Source organism: Malaclemys terrapin, chromosome 3 (assembly GCF_027887155.1).
Source record: "Malaclemys terrapin pileata isolate rMalTer1 chromosome 3, rMalTer1.hap1, whole genome shotgun sequence".
Lineage (NCBI taxonomy): Eukaryota > Metazoa > Chordata > Testudines > Emydidae > Malaclemys > Malaclemys terrapin.
In genome coordinates, this window is record NC_071507.1 from 168,258,406 (window position 1) to 168,272,782 (window position 14,377).

Consider the following 14,377-nt stretch of genomic DNA (forward strand, 5'->3'; position numbering starts at 1 on the left):
AGTGGTTTCCATCACATACAGGGTTTGTTTCAATGGCTCTCAGCACCCCGGATTCTAATATAACTTTTTTGGGGTAACCAGAACTGCATGCATCATTCAAGGTATGGGTGTACTATGGATTTATATAGAGGTATTATATTTTCTGTCTTGTTATATATCTCTTTCTTAATGGTTCCTAACATTCTGCTAGTTTTATTTTGACTGCTGCTGCACAATGAATAGATGTTTTCAGAGAACTATACACAATGACTCCATGGTTTCTTTCTTAAGTGTCAATAGCTTATTTAGACCCCATCATTTTTATGTATATTTGGGATTATGTTTTCCAATGTGAATTACTTTGCATTTATCAACATTTAATTTCATCTGCCATTCTGTTGCCCAATCACACTGTTTTGTGAGATCCCTTTGTAACTCTTTGCAGTCTGCTTTGGACTTAACTATCTTGAGTAGTTTTGTATCGTCTGCAAATTTTGCCACCTGACTGCTTACCCCTTTTCCTCCGATCATTTATGAATATGATGAACAGGACTGGTCCCAGTACAGACCCCTGAGGGACACCACTATTTACTTCTCTCCATTCTGAAAACTGACCTTTTATTCCTACCCTTTGTTTCCTGTCTTTTAACCAGTTACTCATCCAACAGAGGATCTTCCCTCTTATCCCATGACAGTTTACTTTGCTTAAGAGCCTTTGGTGAGGGACATTGTCAAAGGCTCTCTGAAAGTCCAAGTACACTATATCCACTGGATTTCTCTTGTCCATAAAAAAAAAAGAACGAGGAGGTGCCACAAGTACTCCTCATTCTTTTTGTGGATACAGATTAACATGGCTACCACTCTGAATCTGGTCCATATGTTTGTTGTTCCACTCACAGAATTCTAATAGATTGGTGAGGCATGATTTCCCTTTACAAAAGCTGAATTGGCTCTTCCCAACAAATCTTGTTAATCTATTCTTCAACAGTACTACAAAACAGGACAAAATTGGAGCCCCCAACTGGCCTCCTATATGCGATTTACTATTTTCTCTATGTCTTGTAATGGGGATGGTAGATATGGAGGGAATTAACTGCATACCCTGCTCTGAAGAGCAGACGGTGAACTGAAATATATGAATCCTGCTCTTTAGTTTCTTAAAAGATTGTCTTTCTGTTAACTCTCATAGTGTCTCACAATCTGACATACAGACTACCCAACTATTCAAGAGAGAGAGACTCAAGCTGCACAGCTGACATCTAGATACAGTTAAAAGTATGAAACTAGGGTTCTAGTTCAGGCCCACATCTATGAGATACTGTAGCAGAATAAAAAGGGGGTGACTCAGCCAAAACAAAAACATGAGTGTAGAATGCAGTTACCTGACAACATATTGTGAACAGGAGTGGCAATGTTAATGTCCTGGAGGTGTTTCAGTGTCTCAGTGTGGAATAGGCGGAGTGTAGATCCAGATGTGAAGGCAATCCAGATTCCCACTCCTGCAACAGCCATGTGTGAGATCACCATCCCTTCTTCTTGATGAGCTTCAAAATGGCGCTACAAAGAAGACAAAGGATCTATAATAGATGCACCGATGACAGAGCATTCATTTGTACTTATGAACTTCTCAGAGTAGGAAATGTGCTTTTATTCTCTGTGTAGAGTGCCAGGTTGCCTGATCCCTTTGCTCCACTAAGAGCAAGTCCTGACTCCGCTGCATATACGGTGTTAGTTTGCATTGCCACTTGTTTTGGAAAAAACTGCATAACTATTAAGGAGGGAATCCCAAGCTCTCGCCACTAAAGTTTTATAGATGCTCATCTGATTACATCCTGGGAATTTAGAATTTGATAACAGTTGTTACTTAACAGGAATTCTGCATTTCTGTATCGTAGCTCCAATGGGAACACAAGTACAGACAAGTCTCCTGAGACTGGACTTATTTTTGCCATCATGTTAATTAAATCTGCAGTAGAGCACCCACCAGTAGGGTATTTTGTAAGACTCCCTAGTGTAAACATGGCCTGGGTTTGGGTGGAATGTACAGACAAACACTCACTTGGAAGGCAGAACACAACTTCACTGCAGTGAGCATGAATCAGTCACAGTAACTTCTGGTGCATTTTTAACTTTCCTGGGTGAGATTTTGCTTTCTGCTAGTAGTTTCAGTTGCCTTGAATCCCCTTGGGATTGGGTTTCTGTGCCTGCCCACCATTTTACCCAGTAAATGGGAAAAGACTCCCAGTCATTTTGAAGGGCCAAGGTATCTCCACACACATCCCTTGCTAATTCCTTCATCTCAATCTCTTTCATACTTCACACAGTGGCATTAATAATCTGCCAAATGGTGACCATAATGAGCATCTCTCTCCAGTGATCCAACCATTATTGGTGTAATTATTAATAGTTATTTTTATTTGTATTACCAATGAGCTTAGGAGCCCTAGTCATGAACTAGGGCCCCCTGCACTAGGTGCTCTACAAAGACATAACTAAAAGACAGTCCCTATGAATAATCTCTCCTATTTTAAACTTCTCTTTGAACAAACCATTCAATTAACTTTCTTTTGAAAGAACAATTTTAAGTTCTGAATATCATCATGATGTACATAAACACCAACCCTGAAAATATGGCCTCAGTCTTTCATGGCCCTAAATATATATAGCAGGGAATAGCTTATTAGTGTAAGATTGGTCGCTATAACATAACCTAGCACCTAATCATAAAAATACGTAACAAAATGTCCCCGTAGATTTTGTTGTCACTGAGAAAATTCTGACCTCCCTCAGATAAGGATATCTGAACAAAAGGACACATTAAGATGGGTCAAATTTAACATTGCCAGTCATTTCATTATGTGGAAAAGTCACTCTGAATCTCCCCTGCTTTAGAGATACCCAATATGGAGGAGAAGGTGAAACAGGATTAAAATCCTAGAGCCCTGGGAGGGTTCAGTGGGGAACTCCATTTTTGTTTCTTTACCAAAGAGATAAAATACTATTAATAATATCAAGGATTTTCTTTCTGGTCTTTATTTAATTCTGTTTCTACTCAGTAAAATGGACAATGAGATTAGGGATAAATTGATCTTTAAAAAGTATATTATTTAAGGCTCTAAAGGCATCATTACTTGCTCAATTACATATATGAATAGGTAAGTCTTATGTAGTATTATTGCTTTCTTTTTGTTTAAGGTATGAGCTTTATAAATGTTGGTAATTTATGAGCCTGGTCCTTTAAGATGATGGGTGCCTCTTGCCAGAGTAGTGAGTGCTCTCATCTTCCTTTGAAGGCAAGACCCTGCGCAGTGTGTTCACAGGAGTATGCTGAAAGCCCATGTCACTCTTAAATTCATCAGAATGCTGGAGAGCTAGTTTAACTGAGATAATTTGTTTACTAGAGTATATAATTACTGTTCAAATTATGCATGGCCACTTTAATCTGGAGTCACATAGGGATTACTCCTGAAATAAGTAACCACTCTGACCAATTACAAGAACTCTCTTCTAGCTCCAGCAAGGTTTCCATTATGAGGCAGGACCCTATCTGTGTCCTGTCTTTAAGGTATGAGAGAGAACTCTTATATGTAACTGAAGCCCTTCAATCAGTAAAAGCAAAGTTTGGCCATAACATTTGGAACTTGTTTCCTCTTCACCATTATAAGTGACTCGTCTTTGAAATAACAGATTGTTGTTGTTTTTTACATAGGGTGACCAGACAGCCTGATAAAATCGGGACTGTCCTGATATTTAGTTGTTTGTCCAGTGTCCCGACCGATGTACGGTCAGGATGCCATTTGTCCCGATATTTTGGCTCGGGGCTGGAGGAGTACACTGGTGAGCACTCACCTCGGGTCCCAGCAGTACTTATTTGGGGCGGCTCTCAGGAAACGGCGGGCTGCAGGACCCTGCAGCCCCGAGGCACAGGGGCGGCCAGAGGGGGACTCTGCATGCTGCACCTACCACAAGCACTGGCTCCATCGCGGCCAATGGGAGCTATGGGTGCGAACAGGGCGCAGACCCTCACCTTGGCTGCCCCTGACCCTGGCAGCTGGAGCCAGTGCTTGTGGCAGGCGCAGCACGTGGAGTGGAGACCCTGCTGGCCGCCGCTGATCTTAGGAGCCAGAGGAACCTGACAGGTGTTTCCCAGTGGGTGGGAACCATCCCCCAGGCAAGCAGCGGGGCTGTGACTGGGGCCCTGTGCCCGCGGCAGGGCTGCGGGCGGGAGCTGGGGCCGTGTGCTTATGGCAGGGGCCAGGGCCATGCGCCCCCAACTGGCGGCTTGCAGGAGGGCTGGAGTGGGGGCCATGAGCCCCCGACCTGTGGTGGGGATGCAGCCGGAGCCAGGGCCCTGCGCCCCCAGCCCGCGTCTTCCTCAGGCTTTGTATCCCCCTTCCCCCATGGCTCCAGTGGGGTGTGGGGGAGGGTAGGGGGGAGGGGGAGTGAGCCTGTGGCTGCTCCCCCCATGTGTTCCAATATCTTGTCATCTGGTCATCTGGTCACCCTATTTTTATATGTTGTGCAAGCAGGCTGCTTACTGGAGTGTACAGAGCTGTTCGTATACGATAAAGAATCCCTGTAATGCATAAATGACAAATACCTCCCCTGCATGGATTCAGCCTCAAGGATTTAAGAGTATAGAGCTGTTCTATGTCTCACAATTCTGAGAGACACTCAATTTTATTCTCACATTTTAAAAATAAACATTCCCTGTTTATGTTTCTTAACCAGATAGTATTACATTCTGGTCATTTAGTGTCAGCATCTAATCCACACCTTTCTCAAAGACCACTCACATCAGGCCAAATTCTTCTCTCAGTCCATCTTAGGTACTTTTATGGGCCCCATCACCATAGTATCTAGGCATCTCACAATTTAAAATATCCTCATTAACACCCCTGTGAGGTAGGGAAGTTTTATTATCCCCATTTTACAGATGGGAAACTGAGCCACAGATAGTCTAAGTGACTTGCCCAGAGTCATTCAGGAAGTCTGTGGGAGAGAACAGGGAATTGAAACTGGGTCTCCCAACTCCTCTACTATTGTCCTAACCAATGGGTCATCCTTTCTTTCAGTCACTATCATATTACTTGACAACATACCTGACAAATGTAATGCCACTTATGTCAACAGAATTACTCCAGACCCACATCAGTGTAACAGAGGAGAATACTGTCTATCTTCTCTTATTATTCCTATTTTCATGCTTGCTGTTTAGTGGGTTTTGAGGGGGAGGGGTTTTTTTTTGTATTTTTTTAAGGAATTGTAATATTCCTCAAGTGCACAGATTACAGTAAAGGAATAGAGAAGGTGTCTCTTTGGCTGTTAAGTTATGCTCACGTTCTCAATTCTGGTGAGTCAAACTGTATTACCTTTGGGCCTTACTAGTGACCACAATCTGGAAGGCAAGGAGAGCATCTCTGCTGTATGCATTTATATCTACTATTTTACAATGACATTTTTACTCAAGTAGCATAGAAAAACTGGACACTTAATGACACATGGTATTGTACATTTTCCCATTCCTTAAACTCTCTATCTTACCTCATCTCAGTTTTCCTTAAATAAGATACACAATTTAAAAATACAAATGTATAATTTGTCCAATAGAGCAAGAGTTGGAGACATTCATTTGTCACATTGCAGGCAGATCCCCTGGGAAAGCTGCTCATCCTTAGAAGTGAGTTTCGCGATACATCCATAGTACATGTAAAAATTTCATGACAATCATGGCTTCAAAAATAATATGGTTTGCTTTATAGTATCACACCCAATTATTATGATGTCAAATGTGTGTTGATAAATCCTCCTAAGGACTGATCCAAAGCCCAAAGCTCATTTCTAGACGTCTGGCTTTGGATCAGGCAGGTAATTGAACTAATGATACAAAATTTAAAAATGAACCATTTCTGAAGTGTTCTGCTCTGACCATGAGCAGGAAGATGATTCTATTAGCACAACTGCAAACAATTCACATCGGAGTCTCTAATTCATCTATATTTACCAGCTAATTCATTAAACTACCACATAGTGTCTGCTTCTGTTTGTACAGTTATCTGAGACATCCAGAAAAAAAAATCTATTTACCATGCTCTCAGCCACATAGGGAATGCACAAAAAGCCATTCTTCTCAATCAAATGGTCTTCTAATCATAGAATCATAGAATCATAGAATATCAGAGTTGGAAGGGACCTCAAGAGGTCATCTAGTCCAACCCCCTGCTCAAAGCAGGACCAATTCCCAGCTAAATCATCCCAGCCAGGGCTTTGTCAAGCCGGGCCTTAAAAACCTCCAAGGAAGGAGACTCCACCACCTCCCTAGGTAACGCATTCCAGTGTTTCACCACCCTCCTAGTGAAATAGTTTTTCCTGATATCCAACCTGGACCTCCCCCACTGCAACTTGAGACCATTGCTCCTTGTTCTGTCATCTGCCACCACTGAGAACAGCCGAGCTCCATCCTCTTTGGAACCCCCCTTCAGGTAGTTGAAGGCTGCTATCAAATCCCCCCTCATTCATATAGAGTAGGAGCAGGAATGTACCGAAAACGTGGATTTTGCCAGTGCATAAATGTTTTCACTGAAAGTAGCTGCTAGCATCTACATTGATTGCATTACCCATGTGAAATACAGATGTTGATTTTTATCTTTAAAGAATTTAGTTCATAGAACAAGCAGGGCAACTACTGAGTGACAAAACCGGACCTATCCCCGATCTTTATGTAAACAATCACAAGTTCTCAATTTAGCATATTACATTTCCCCTTCTTGAGTTTTCATAAGCGCATTCCCTCTCCGCCTTCCATTCAAAGCCCAGGTTTTTTTCCTCAGACTCTCTTGTTCCAACTCTATAGCAACCACAGAGCTGCAAAACACATTTTGGATGCCACAGTCGCTCTTTCCAACACTGGAGCCTGACATGGCCCACTATTGTTTTGACAGTGTATTGCACAGTTGAATTCTTTCTTTTCAGAGGTTGCCCACTTGCACAGTGCAAACTCAGTTGTGATTCCAGGCCTAAATAACTGAGCCAAGAACTGAACCATGGTTTCTCAAGCATAGCAAGCTCCACATAATGGGTCTCTTTGTTCATGAAATAGTGATTGACTTTTGCTACTTTAAAAAAAATTACAATATTTAGGCAACAGAAACACAGGAAATTTCTGTTTGTTTAACTCATTTCAGATCATTCCACTTAAATCTTTCAAACTAAAGTAGTTTGTCTATAATTAGCCAAGGCTTGAAAAATAGGATTATTTTTCATTTACATAGTGACTTTCAGCCGATAAAATACTGAGATATTTTACAAGTGAGGCCCCAATCCTGCATGAGTCTGTTTGCACAGAGATAACCACAGGATCAAGGTCTAGACACAACAGCAATACTGAAATGCTGCCACCTTTTGGTGGGAGGTTTGTAGGGAAACAGGACCCAAAATGCTAAATATTGCATTAGTGGGAGGGAAAATAGTGAGGAAGGGCAAAGGCAAACGCCTACACTTGGGCAAAATTTGTACTGGGATCTTTAATACTACGCAACAGCAATTCCTTGCTTTCCAAAATATCCCTGGCCAAGGGGCTCAGGGCACTGTGCCATTTCCAAAACCACACTGAAACATTACAATTAAAACATGTTATTTACATAAAAACAAAATGAATTTGAGGGAGCCCAATCCATACAGAAAAAAGAGAATGAGAGCCAACAGAAATATATAAAGGGCCAACAGCGGTCATTAAAAAAAAAGCATTAGAAATGAAGGCTTAGCGTGCTTTGAAAAAGCAGGGAGAGGTGGAGTAAGATAGATTTCAGAGGGGAGGGAGTTCCACACGCCGTAAAGGCATGGATTGCTGGCTGAGGAAACATATGAAAATAAGATTCCTAAAAGGCAGGCAGTGCCTTACCAGGAAGAGGTGTGGGATGAGGATTTGGCATTATCATTTCTACACATGAACTAGAGATGCACAGATGCACAGCCTCCTATCCCAGGAAGTTTGGTCTCTGCCCTGGAGGAATGCTTTAACGATATTACCAGCTGAGTGCATCCAAGCTGCCTCATCCTTATCCTGCTAAAGCAGAAGCTTTGCTACAGGGGAGAGGATGCTCATTCCTCCTTCATGTCCCCTCTCATTGAAGGGAGTCACTCAGGGCATGTCTCAGTGAGAGACAAGGGGATTTACCAAAGCTGTTTAAGAGCTTCAGATATCCCAGGGCTTATGCCCTGTAAAGGTTCTTGCTAATAGGTAGCTCATCTGAATCTCCCACCAATTCACCTTTCCCATAACCACATGGAGCCATGCACACAAGCAAAAAAACATGTTAAAACAAAGGCAAAGTAAAAAAAAATTGAAAAGTGGGAGCATTCACTCAGATCAAACAAGTCATCCCAGCAACCGTGGTCACAAAAAGAAGTAAGTAGAAAACTCACTATCACCCCCCAAGTCCTTGACAGTGAATCCTGCTACCAAGTGTACCAAACAGACAATAGTGAGGAGAACCATGATCAACAGTGAAACAAAATTAATAATAAATCACACAAGCAAGGAGACTGTGGCTCTCACCGCAGATTTTCATCTGAAAGAATTCCATGCCATAAAATTCATGGAACATAAAGTATCTTCCTGGCAGGGGGAAGGAAAGACTTATCCCTGTTAGGATTTAAGCCCCCTATGTTTAGGCCACTAAGTCATGCCCCTGATAGAGTGGTGGAAGATCTGGAACAGGCATAGGGTGTAAATCTCTTTGGCAGAGCAATCCTGAATAACTGCCTGGACCCTCGAAATTCCATCTGTCTTGAAAGAAGAGAGAGCTGGTTTCTACAGAACTCAGCATGATTCACTGGAATTCATCCTCCAGTATTCCTTCCCCTATTCTGAGTGTAAAAGAAACGTGAAAGCTTCTTTCCTCTTCAGCCAAGTGCTCCTGCACTAGCCACTGTACCTGTGAAGAGGAACAGCACTTTGGGACTGGGCTACGCGCAGTCTAACAGCTAGCTTAAGTGAACAGTCTAGAGTGAATTCTCCTCCCGGTCACACACATGCAACTCCACTGAAATCATTGATGTCAGTGTGGCTACATGCAAATCATGTAAGAATTTGGCCCAAGCAGTTCTGTGAGAGGAATGTTAATGAGCCTACTGAGGCAGTGTACAGCTGGGTCCCAGAGTGTGTGGGGATATAAACCTGCAACAAGGAAAGAGCAGTAGGGAGAAGGGAAGAAAGATATGGAGGAACATGCTGCCTGACTCCCTTCTTTCCCTTGACAGCTCTCAGGATGTGAAACAAGCTGAAACTGTGTCCAAGGACTTTTTGGCAGATAAAAGTCTGCACTTATTGTTGCTAATTTGAACTGATCACTTGGAGAGATCACGCCACATTGGTGCTTGGCCAAACAGCCTTGTGATGGAAGTCCCCCCCCTCCCCAAGTATATTCACTGCTTCAACTGGCCTGCCACAATCAGACACAGGAAGATTTTACTGGTGGCTGAGGAGAGAAAACAGGGAGGATTATGGGTGTGTTAAGAAGTCTCCACAAGGCAAAAAGCCACATCTAGCTACACAGAAGCAGAACTGTTGCCTGGAACCAAGCTTGTCTTTCACGGTTTGTCTGCCCAGTAGCTTTGCTTGAGCCAGTGCTTAAAGACAGCATTTGTGCCGTAGCAGCAAGGGCTGTGACTTGGGCTAGCCATCCAGGGTGTTTTATAAATTCAAAGACTTTTTAAGGCCCAAAGGGACCATCATGATCATCTCGTCTGGCCTACTGCATGTTGCAGGCCACAGAACCTCACCCACTCACTCCTGAAATAGATCCCTAACCTCTGACTGAGTTACTGAAATCTTCAACTCTTCCATTTACTCATGTTCAAACCAGCAAGTGACCCATGCCCCATGCTGCAGAGGAAAGCGAACTCCCGCCCGCTGACCTGGGGAAAAATTCCTTCCTGACCCAAAATATGGTGATCAGTTAAACTCTGAGCATGTGGGCAAGATCACCCAGTCAGACACCTAGGAAAGAATTCTCTGTAGTAACTCACAGCCCTCCCCATCTAATGACCCATCTCTGTCCATTGGAGATATTTGCTATCAGCAGTCGTAGATAGACCATATGCCATTGTAGGCAATCTCATCATACCATCCCTTCCATAAACTTAAGCTCAGTCTTAAAACAAGTTAGGTTTTTTGCCCCCACGGCTCCCCTTGGGAGGCTGTTCCAGAACTTCACTCCTCTAATGATTAGACTCCTTCATCTAATTTCAAGGTTACATTTATTGATGGCCAGTTTATATCCATTTGTTCTTGTGGCAACATTGGCCCTTAAATAAAACAACTCCTCTCCATCCCTGGTGTTTATCTGTCTGATGTACTTATAGAGAGCAATCATATCTCCCCATCTCCTTCATTTTGTTAGACTAAACAAGCCAAGCTCCTTATCTCATCTCGTTAAGGGACAGTACTCAGGCAGTTAGCCCGAGCCACCACCTGCACAGCTGCAGCTACACCGCTAATTTTACTGCTCTAGCTTGAGCAGCATTAGAATTAGCACATATATGTCCACCCAAGCTGGGAACCACACCTCCCAACTACTGTATATATGTACCCTAGAGTCCTGGTCTCCAAGTTCGTAGACAACTCATGCTGATTTCCAGCACTCTCTCTCTCTCTCTCTCGGGTCTAGCTTTTAGAGCTAGTCCTTACACAAAATACCCTACAGTTTCCAGAAGTCACATGACAATTTAAGGGGGGTAAAAATCAGACCAAAAATCCATACAAATTATATTGGCAACAAATGCCAATATAAGAGCAGTTCAAAGTGCAGAAAAAGTGAAATCTCACTGACACAAAGTTAAACAACTCAAAACTACATTTCTTAGAGTATTCAGTGAATTTTATAGGTTGTCTGAACCAATTTTTAATGCTTAAAGTCTATCCATTGTTATTTAGAATAATTGTGTTTCATGGCACAATATGCAAATAATACTCAAAAAACATTTACCTCTACTGTATGTGTCTCAGTACTGATTATAAAAATTTGTCCACCAGACGCAGCCCAAATGGTATCTTCCATCATGAGTAGACTTCTAACTGGCAGAACCCCTAATTTCACTACTTTCTGGGGTTCTGAATTCCAGGCTCCATCTTTACAGAAGAAAAGAAGCAAGATGAAATGTTACACACAATAAAAATGTAATTTTTGATTTTCAAATTCACTTAAGAACAAATAGTTTGGAAAGCAGTATGCCTCACCCAGCTGTGACTGAGCTATTAGCACTTATAAAACAAAATCAGTAACAGACAAACACAGAGACTTACTATATGACTAGCAAGCAATCCACCTGAAACTTGCAAGAGTACAAATTATCAGTTACAAGAAAGTATTTCCCTACATGCAGGATACAAGTAGTGACACTGCAAGCTAACTTGGTTTCTTGTTGACACTTGTGTAACATCTCTGGTCCAAACTATGGCCTTAGTTAGACCTGTGTAAAATCAGTGGGTTGTGCAGGTGTAACACAGGGCACAATTTCAAGACACTGGGGAGGCAGAGGTGTAACTGAGCATTCAACTGGCCTGCAGTATCTTTACAAGTAGTGATGACGTATGAGAAGGAAAGAACACAGTTGGACTTTCAGAGCCCATGCTGAGTTTGCAGAGATGGCAGTCAGAAAAAAAACTATTCATTTGGTATTTAAGCATGTTTTATATGGATTATATTACTATTATCCTTCAGGTGCTTACAAACTGATTGTTTAATAATTTGTTCCAATATCTTTCCAGGCATTGAAGTTAGGCTCACTGGTCTATAACTTCCCAGGTCCTCTTTGTTCCTGTTTTTAAAGATAGATACATGCTCACTCTTTCCCAGTCTTCTGGAACCTCACCAGTTTTCCATGAGTTCTTGATAATGATCACTTAATGGTTCTGAGATTGCTTCAGCTAGTTCCTTAAATTCATCAGCTTCTGCCAATTTGAATACATCTAACTTATTTAAATATTCTTTAACCTGATCTTTCCCTATTCCGGCTTGTGTTCTTTCCCCCCTTGTTGTTCATATTAATTGTGTTAGACATGTGGTCTTTTAGTGAAATCTGAAGCAAAATAGGCATTAAACACCTCAGCCTTCTTGGTGTTGTCCATTGCTAGCTCTCCTTCCCCACCACGCAGTGAACCTTCACTTTCTTTCATCTTTCTCCTGCTCATATGTATTTATAGAACCTCTTCTTATTGTCTTTTATGTTCCTTGTCTTATTAATAAGCTATATGAAATGTATTTGTTTCTAATATCTGTGTGGTTACACTGAGAAAATGTCACCTTACTTGCATATCTATCTGTGGCCTGTGTGAGCTCCGGTAACATTGCCCACTTACTGACATCAACAACACACATAAGCATGTGCTCAATTTAAGCATATACTTACATAAACTCTTATATAGATTATATGATCATTGGGGCAGTGATTTTCTCTTTGCTACCTGCCTATATAGTGTTTAGAACAATGGGGCCCTAATCCTTGTCTGGGATTCCTGGACACCACTGTAATACAATAATAGTAATAATGGTAAACACATGCATAAGTGCTTTGCTGAATCAGGACCCAAACAAAATTGTGGTACTCATAAACTGTATTGCCTCTGATATCTGCAACTATATAACTGTTCTTGACACATGCTTAGAATGTGGTTCTAATCTGAAAAGTATCTTCGTATAAAAGACACTGAATTCTGTATTCATTGTGTCACAATGATTTCCATATCAAATGAATTCAGTCTGCAAGTGAGAAGAGTGTTTCCAATTAATAGCCCTGCAAACTCTACCTGTGATGTAAAACTAATCTGTGTTCTCTCTGACTCAGACATCACCACCAGTAATAACAAAACTTAGGGTTATGTGCCTTCCTCACTTAGACCACATTGTCCTCAAATTAACTGCTGAGGTGGAGATTGCATAATTGAGGTCATAATTTGAAGATAATAAAGGTGCACAAGTGCCCTACACTTGGAAGTCCGTTTACTATTTACATTGACTATGTGCAAGTCAAAACAGAATCCAGTTCTCTGTCCCTGAGCTATTTTGCTTCTTCAGGGGTAAGAGTAGTAAAAAATGGCATAGTCTTACTATGTCCGCTAAAGTACACAGACTTTGAATTTGCACCATGAGTAGATCTGCTGAGTAAGAAGCTATTTTTTTTAATACAGTCAACTTTTCAGAAATGAATCACATATTAAATTCAACTAGAGACTATCTTGTTCATTGATTCAACACCCTTTCTTCTCAGACATAAATGCAATAGTCTGTTTATTTCCTGCATGTCTGAATTTGGTGTAAAACGTAACTGAAATGTATAATGATTCCCAATGTATTTCTACCTCATTTCTTTCAGGGTCATCATTTATTTTTAAAAGTTAGGCATTTAAGGCCTTATTCAATATAAACTGAAGACAGTGGATGTCTTTTCCACTTACTTCATTCACTGAAGGGCATGAAAAGACTCTCATTGATTTCAGTAAGTGTCTGGCTTATGCCTTTAGTGCTCATGATGACTTCAATACAACTACTTGTGAATAAGGGATTGCAGAATTAAGTCCTTCTTCAGTTAATTTTGATCAAATCTCATATATAGTCACTACATGTAATATGTCATATATGCATTAAAATAGCAAGGAAGATCACCAGCTGATATCTATTGCAGATACTAATTTTGTTTTAAAAAGTTTAAAAAACTTTAATCCAACTTGACGTAACAGATTTTGGTTTTAGTAGTCGCTCTCTTCAGAGACTCTTCATTTATGTGGATCAAAAATTACTTTCCAAAAGTCCTTTTCTATTGGTACTGATAGCACAATGGGCCCATGTCTACATTCTGTGAAAATCCCAAACTCAGCATTTCAGTGAGATTTTGGGTATGCAAAAAATGCCGGATTGGGACCTAAATGTTCTGCATGCTATCATGTGTTTGTGCAATGTGCTTGATTTTCAATATCATTCTCTAATTTTGTGTAACCCACACACCTCCTAGGGGTGGTGTTCTGTCCCATCTAGTGGCATTGAGACCACTTAGAGAGAGAGATATTAAGGAGTCTGCTCTATAGCCTCAGCTAACAGCCATGTGGCTTTTAGCTCATGCAATAGAGGCTCATGCATTTAGCTCCAGAGGGCCCAGGTTCAATCCCGCCTGCCGATGATCGGGGTCTATCAGTGTTACATTTGCACCTACAAATAATTATTTTTGAAGTTTTATGCTGCAATAAACTGCGGATACAAGTGGTAGTACTTCACCTTTAACTACCTAATTGCACCTGTAAATCAGGTAGGTGGAGCAAAAGGCTGGTTGCAACCTGGCGCATGGGGTTATAACACCACTCAAATTTGGCCCAGCCGCCCCTCTGTTCTGATGGAGGGGCAGC

The 14,377-nt window shown here is 41.4% G+C and overlaps 1 protein-coding gene across 4 annotated transcripts in view; it reads right to left on the bottom strand.

Moving 5' to 3' along the window:
- Window positions 1-14,377, bottom strand: part of ARHGEF10 (Rho guanine nucleotide exchange factor 10) — a 166,557-nt gene that overhangs the window by 19,242 nt on the left and 132,938 nt on the right. For all 4 annotated transcript variants that reach the window (XM_054023863.1, XM_054023861.1, XM_054023864.1 and 1 more), the window contains 2 exons: window positions 10,968-11,110; window positions 1,362-1,536 (listed from right to left, as the gene is read on the bottom strand). In XM_054023863.1, coding sequence (XP_053879838.1) covers window positions 1,362-1,536; window positions 10,968-11,110 — 318 coding nt within the window. The remainder of the gene's footprint in view (window positions 1-1,361; window positions 1,537-10,967; window positions 11,111-14,377) is intronic.